Below are 7,138 nucleotides of genomic sequence, written 5' to 3'. Positions count from 1 at the left end.
CCATCAGCACATGCTCTCTTCACTTTCTAGGAGTTTCTGGGGGTCCCTAGGTGGTTCTGCCCCTCTGTGTTACATATTCATGATAATAGGCGGGTCTATGCAAATAAGTTCCAGTAACATTGTGTAATTAACATTCCAGTAACTTTCCAGACCCTCCCCACAAGCTTTTCACACTTCCTTAACATTGTATAATTAACTTTCCAGTAACTTTCCAGACCTTCCACCCAAGGTTTTCACACTTAACACTGTGTAATTAACATTAAATTGGCAACAGGACACGAACTATATACATACCATTCCACTACCCAGATTATACAAGGACAATCTAAATACTCAAAAGGCCATCCTCACAAAGAGGGCGATGTCCCATTGTATGGCCTCATTGTTTCATATTGACACTAATCATTGTGAACATATTTCACATTAGGTTAATTCCAGTGGAAGGGAAAGCAGAGGGTCTTTCAAAGCTTAGGAGCCAGAGAACATACAGAAGTTTAACCAGGTATCAAAGATGTTGTTTCAAGTTTTGTGAAGTAATGGAGAAATTTCAGATCTTAGGACTGTGTGATCCAGTTTTGTCTGGATTTTGAAGACTTCACAAATAAGACTTGCCCTATTAGCACTGGCATCTGTTACTGTCATCCCCTATCCAAAACAGAACGTGGGGGTATTTTGTTGTTTGTCTAAGGTCACGTCTCCTTTAGCAAGCACTGCAGTGTAACAGGAGTAGCACTGCAGAGTGAAACACTGCTGAGGATCAGACATCCGCACCACATACCTTGCAGGACAGGGACGGTAAAATGACTGAATTTGGACTAGTCCTAGCCTAGTCCCTCTGACTGAGTGCATACTGACTATTGGAGTGCAATAAGAGTATTCCAGGAACGCATCCCTTAGTCTCATCCAAAAGGAATCCAGTTTGTGCTCCAAAACCTCTCCACCACACAAACCAAAGCACTGTAAGTGGGGATCTTCAGGATGTTAGTTTCAGAAGCGTAGTCACGAACTGACAAACTACCACACTAATGCAGCTGCATCTTGCAGATCTGCAGGGACAAGTTTCAAGACTCACACTGGAACAATCTGACTGCACTGCTCAAAACCATTCTTAGTGCCAAGGCTTCAAAACCCAGGCAAGAAGTGCCAGAATAGGCTCACTCAAGAACAAAACAGTCCATATGCAGAACAAACAGAAACCTGAAAGAGAGACTTTTTTTTTAAAGAAAACCAAACCAAAACAACAAAACAAACCAAATGATAAAAAACCCAACACCCACAAAAACAGTAAAAATGAGCCAATCAAACAAAAACCACACCTAGACAGATAGTATCTCCGAAAAAGCAGGCAGCAGGCAATTCAGTTCTGGGTCACCACAGAAGCAAGAGGTCCAAGATAGAAGCAAGAGGTCCAAGACCTCTTAAGCAAGCCCTCCATCAGCCCTTAAGACAGTCTAAATTCTTACCACACAATTGTGCTACCAGGGATTATCACGCTCACAGTAGGGACATGAAAACCAAACAGCTCCACAAGCACTACAATTTGCAGCCAGGTGCATTATATTAACTTCCTAAACCTTTCCTACCCTGAAGGTCTTATTTCCTTTTCCACAATGGTTCTCCTTTAGAGGAACAGTTAAGAGACAAACAGAGAAAGAACTTCCAGTCTCAGAAACTTTCTGCTGGATGTTGTAATTTCCTTCCTCGTGATGGAATCACAATGCTGAAGAAAATGGGACAGATACTAATTTGGGCTTGCTCCCACTGCTGGATTCTACTCTGGAGATAGGTTATATATAAACAAATTTCATAAGAACCACCTGAAAATATAACTGCAGTCATGTAACTGAGTATACTTTCTGACAAACTTTATTTTTTCCTCCTAATGAAATAAAAATATAAATAAGTTATCCCAAGAACTAACAAGCAAGCAATGGTACTACAGTCTGAAGCATCAGCTACTTTTTAGTGAGTGACACTTGTGCAGAAATACTTATTTACTAGGCTGAAGAAGAAAGGTGGGTGTTTATACTGGATATTTAATACAGGACAATATCTTTGTAATTAAGGTAGTAACCCAAGTCATACTTTGAAACATAGTATCTCAGTTTAAATACCTGCACCAATCATGGTGATTGGAGATTCTATATATATCCATTCATCAGTATATATACCAGAGTGAACAAAGATAAGTCCATCAAAATGAGCTTCTTGAACTCCACCAAGAGCACCCTCAATGGTATCATAGTACTAGAAGAAAAGGGACAAGTTTAGAGAGAAATATCTATGCAAAGATATATAAATATTCTCAAGAACTACCAATGTATTTTCTCTTCCTTTGTATCTTGCAGGATTACTGTAGAAGTGTTCAGCAAAACCTGGCTTTACATGTGGTCCTTTGTACTGAAACAAAGAAAGTAGTTTATTATAAGCTTGCAGACAGGTGGATCTGAATGCACAGGCAAGGGATCTACTAATCCTCTAATTAACAAGCCATTTGCTGACATCAGTTTGTTCCAGGAACTAAGAATCGTATTCTGACCTCTCATATTAAGTGCTCAATCTGAAATGCCAACACCAAAAAAAATCTGAGAGAGTCATCAGCTAAACCAAGAGGCTAACCTACTTAGCAGCCAGAGGGCTCTAAAGTGACTGTAAATCTTCGTGTACCTTATCCACTCCACAACAGACGTTCTTGTTTCCATCTTGTGATTTTCTAGCAGCTTGCCACAAAATGAGCTGCATGTATATGGTGAGGAAAAAAGAATCCCATACCTTCCCTTTTGATTGAGTACTGAACAAAGAGGCCACATCAAGTATTTGTCCTCAACAAGCTTCAGAATTTCATTAACCAATTACACACAGTATTGTACACACGCTCACCTTGATATTTATTTCCGTTGCTTATGGTTTTCAATTATCAAGCCCAGTCATTCTTACAATACCTTTGACATTTTGGATTAGAGGTTCAATCACATGCCTTAGGAGTAACTTGTTTAGTTCCAGCCACGTCAGCTGTAAATCACTATTTAAGTCCACGTCATATTATCAATTACTGTTTGGTTTACTAGAGGAAGATTCATACAAACCTGATAACCAGCATACACACTGGTTTCATAATATATGACAACAATAATACATTTGAAGTTTATTTGTGAGTCACAGACCATGACATTCTCTTCCACAGAATTTCAGTGATGCAAAACATGAGGAAAACCCAAGATAGAAGAGCTGGATGCGCAAGCACTCCACTTTACTATGATATGTCTCCCTAAGATGTGCCTCAAAATAGGAAATAACTTTAGACATCCCCCTACTGCATGACACAATACAAGGATCTCCTCCCACCTCATCAGTCCCATCACCTTATTTGAAGTCTAAAGCCTAACTAGTTGCTATTGTCAGCCACATTTCAGAAGTTGGGCTTTTTACTTTTGTAAACCATCTTTACAATGGAATATAAAGAAATACTACTGTTACCAGTTGCTGAAAGCTTTCTTTCCAGGGATTCAGATGTTCATATTCTTCTGGATTTATCTGATAAAATTTACCAGGTTCAGGATGCATCACTGGACGAGTGTACTCAAATACTTCCATATACAATCTTTTCCTGAGCAGAAGTGTCAAGCAGAAAAGAAAATTAATGTATTTCTGACTACTCTTCCATTTTAATAGAACACACCAAATGTTAAAGACTAGGGTTTTTCCAACAGCATTTGCCAGTCTGTGACAGTTAATTTGACCAAGATCAGTACCAGCCACTTTAAAACACTTTCAAAACAATATTTCTATTGGACTGATGTGTGTGTTCTTCTAAGAAAAGTTTTGACATGTGTTCCATGATCCAAGAGTTCTCAACATGCAATTTCCATGAAGAAATTTAAGTAGTTAGTTACACTGTTCGTGGAATCAGAGTCTAATTGTATATCAACTACTGCATTGCTTTAACACTCACAAAAGCTAGTAGCATTAGAATAATAAAACTTAAGACAAAGCGTGCCACCACCTCTTCCTCATCTTGCCAAAAAAAAAGGCTGAAAAATGAATTCACAGGGAACAAACGATGCACTGTGTTTCAAAGAGAGTTCATCAGTGGACAGACTACAGTGGCTTAAAAAGAAGAAAGTAGCACATGAAGCACACAACAATTGGATTCTTTTGATTAGTGCCAGGATACAAATAATTGCAGTGTCTGAGACTGCTGGTATTAAGCTCAAACTTACAGGATGCCACTGAATCTCAGAAGCTGTAATTCACCTGACAAGATGTTCCAAAACTGTTGGGGGCAGGGGGAAGGCATTTTTGTGATGCTATGGTCAAATTTTATTCTTTTACTTTTAATCTCAATGTTTATTAAAAAAAAAAAACAAACCCACACAGAACAAAACAAAACAAAAAAACCAAAACCAGCCTAAGAAACGTATGGGGTTTTTTCCCTTATAAAAAACTACAGTGCATTCATATGGGGAAAAAACAGCTTAAGTATCCAACCATTAAATAGAGCAAGCAAAAATCAAACCAACCAACCAACAAAATATAAGTAACACTAGACAAAACTTCCATCTAACATTAAGAAACCTGTTGTTTCTTTTGCATCAAGTAACACAATCCCTACAGAAACCTGAAAAAAGTTAAAGAGGACAAAAAGCAAAGAAGTGGCTATTGAAGGAATACCTCACTGATTTTTTAAAACAGCTATTATTTAACTAGTATCTACACTACTAGGGAATCAGAAGTTTTACTGTTTAACAATCAGATATTCATAAGTAACAAATAATGCTGAAGTAAAACAAACATATTAAAATACAATTGGTTTTAATTCAACTAATTGCAGCCAACATTTCAGTTTTTTTGTATTGTACTGGCATCTTGTGCAGCACATATAATATTTCACAAGATGATAAGGAATAGCTTTTCACTTACCACAAAAGTGGATCATTAGCTAGCTCGCTGAAGCACTTACACACACAAGCTGCTCTACAGAGATCCTGCTCCAGCAGGTAGGAGAAGATCTTTAGAACCACTTCATCTGGCAACTTCTCCTGAAGATATTGTTCTGCAGGTGCTGCTATTAAACAGTAATCTATATAAGATTATTGACATATTTGACCAGCCCAAATTCTGACCAAAACAGATCACCAACTTGCTATTTGAAATATTCCAATTTAAGCACTTTTTTTTTTTTTTTAAACTACATTTCATCTAAATCTAAAAGCAAAGAAGTGACAAATGGTTGACTCTGGAGTCAGCTAGAAGGTCCAGACTCCAAGTCCTCTTTCAAACCTTTTAAATTAACCTATTCTATAGGAAGAATCAATCTGCATACAATTGCAGATGTTAAGTAGGCTACTGTGCGTGTTCCAGATATACTGGCTAGTCACTGCTATTATCTTCATTGTGGTTCAATTAACCCACATTGTCCATGTAATAATCATCATCATTATCATCATCCAGCCACAAAGTCAAAATTCTCTGCAAATGTTTTCAAACACTAAATAATTTATTCAGAAATAGTCACTGTCTCAATAAACTACTAGTAAAACTTCCTTGTTCTCCCACAACAAACACATTAGAAAAAAAGGACGTGCTGGATACAGGAAACCAGTAGCCAACAATAATTCCAAAGTCTCCTCCTTCCACTTACTCCTGTTTATGCTCTTTCTTTTAAAATGAAAAATCTAAGCCAGAAGTGTTAGCCTTGCCAGATGCTGTATTTCTTGAGAGAGCTTTGAGAAAGTGGCACTCCTGGATCATTGTGTGGAGACATGAGTGTGCTTTGTCAAACCCCTGCTCCGGGGGACATGCACAATCTGCACATGACACTTCATATAGGAAACCCCCATCTGTAATTTGTGTTCTCAGGACATCCTTCTGTGACAGGTATCCTCACAGCAGGGCAGTTCTGCTTGCACAGGATCCTTCCTCAGGCAGAACTGTACAGAACAGCTTCCAAAGTTTAAAGGTTTAAAAGCTCTTGCTCCATTCATAATGCAATTACATCCATGTAATATGCCTTGCATTATTCATTTTTCTTCCTAGAATATCTGAACCTAGAGAGCAATAGGATCATGATTTTGGCTAGTACAGGAAGACTACTAAAGTGACCCTCAGAAAGACAACCTACTAAATTTGAGGGAATAACATGTGAGAGTCCACACAACAAACAACTACAGACCACATCACCAAAACCTGCGGATTATGAGAGAACTGTTTACAGCTGTTTTTCAAGGGTGTCATTGCTTACATCTGTGGTCAGACCAGTTAGTAGAAATTCTGAAATATTACTGCCTTTGCAGTGACTTCCCCTGAACTTGTTCCTTGTTGCAGCATTCTATGTATGTCACCTTGGTGATTCACAAATACTGATTTCCCCTAAGATGCTAGCAGGGCATTTATCCAATGCTGCTCTCAACAGCACAGCTTCCAGTCATAAGCTATAGGTATACACAACAAAAATCTATGCTGTTCAAAAGGGATGAGTCTCACCATTCCACATGTTCATAGCTATTTGCTCCCAAAGTATCCTTCAGGTTGGTAGTACTAATCATGGACAGAATAATCAGTTCCTCGTTGCAGTTCATTGCAAGGTACAGAAGTGCTAGCATGGGCACAAGGAAGGAGACAGAAATGAATGTCCAGAAGCTGGCCCTTCAGCAGCAGTAGTATTAATGCCAGGTTAAAAAGTTATTCAAAAAAAAAAAAGATCAAACAAACAAACAAAAAAAAAACCTACGAGGCAGGCTGAAGCCAGTAACTTAGCAAAACTAATAACAAGAAAATAGTCTGGAAAGGTCTGATGCTCAGGAGAGACTTGGGGAGCATATACCAGCAAACCATAAGGTGAGCATGGCTGGGCATCACGAACAGTTATGTGCACGATCAATGCTGACTTTTGAAAAGGTCCTTTATATCTCCAGAGGAAAAGGTTCTTTCCTGGGCTGGCCTGGCATGGCCTGGCTGGGATGTCCCAGGATGGGATGGCCTGGGATGGGCCTGGCAGGACTGGGCTGGCCTGGCCCAGGCTGATTGGACTGGGATGGCCTGGCCTGTGCTGGGCTGGCCTGGGCTGAGCTGGTCTGGGCTGGGCTGGCATGGCCTGGGCTGGGGTGGGTCGGGGTGGGCTGGCCTGGCCTTGCCTGGC

At 39.4% G+C, this 7,138-nt stretch overlaps 1 protein-coding gene across 1 annotated transcript; it reads right to left on the bottom strand.

The window, feature by feature from the left end:
* Positions 1 to 2,114: 2,114 nt before the first annotated feature.
* Positions 2,115 to 5,080, bottom strand: FBXO11 (F-box protein 11; the record flags this gene model as incomplete). The annotated part of the gene is made up of 4 exons (XM_010084634.1): positions 2,115 to 2,247; positions 2,317 to 2,400; positions 3,478 to 3,607; positions 4,921 to 5,080. Coding segments are annotated over 4 exons (507 nt in total), but the record flags the coding sequence as incomplete, so codon positions are not given.
* Between the last annotated feature and the right edge of the window lie 2,058 nt (positions 5,081 to 7,138).

This window comes from Pterocles gutturalis, unplaced genomic scaffold (assembly GCF_000699245.1).
Source record: "Pterocles gutturalis isolate BGI_N339 unplaced genomic scaffold, ASM69924v1 scaffold5575, whole genome shotgun sequence".
NCBI lineage: Eukaryota > Metazoa > Chordata > Aves > Pterocliformes > Pteroclidae > Pterocles > Pterocles gutturalis.
This window is presented reverse-complemented; position numbering and strand designations above follow the sequence as displayed.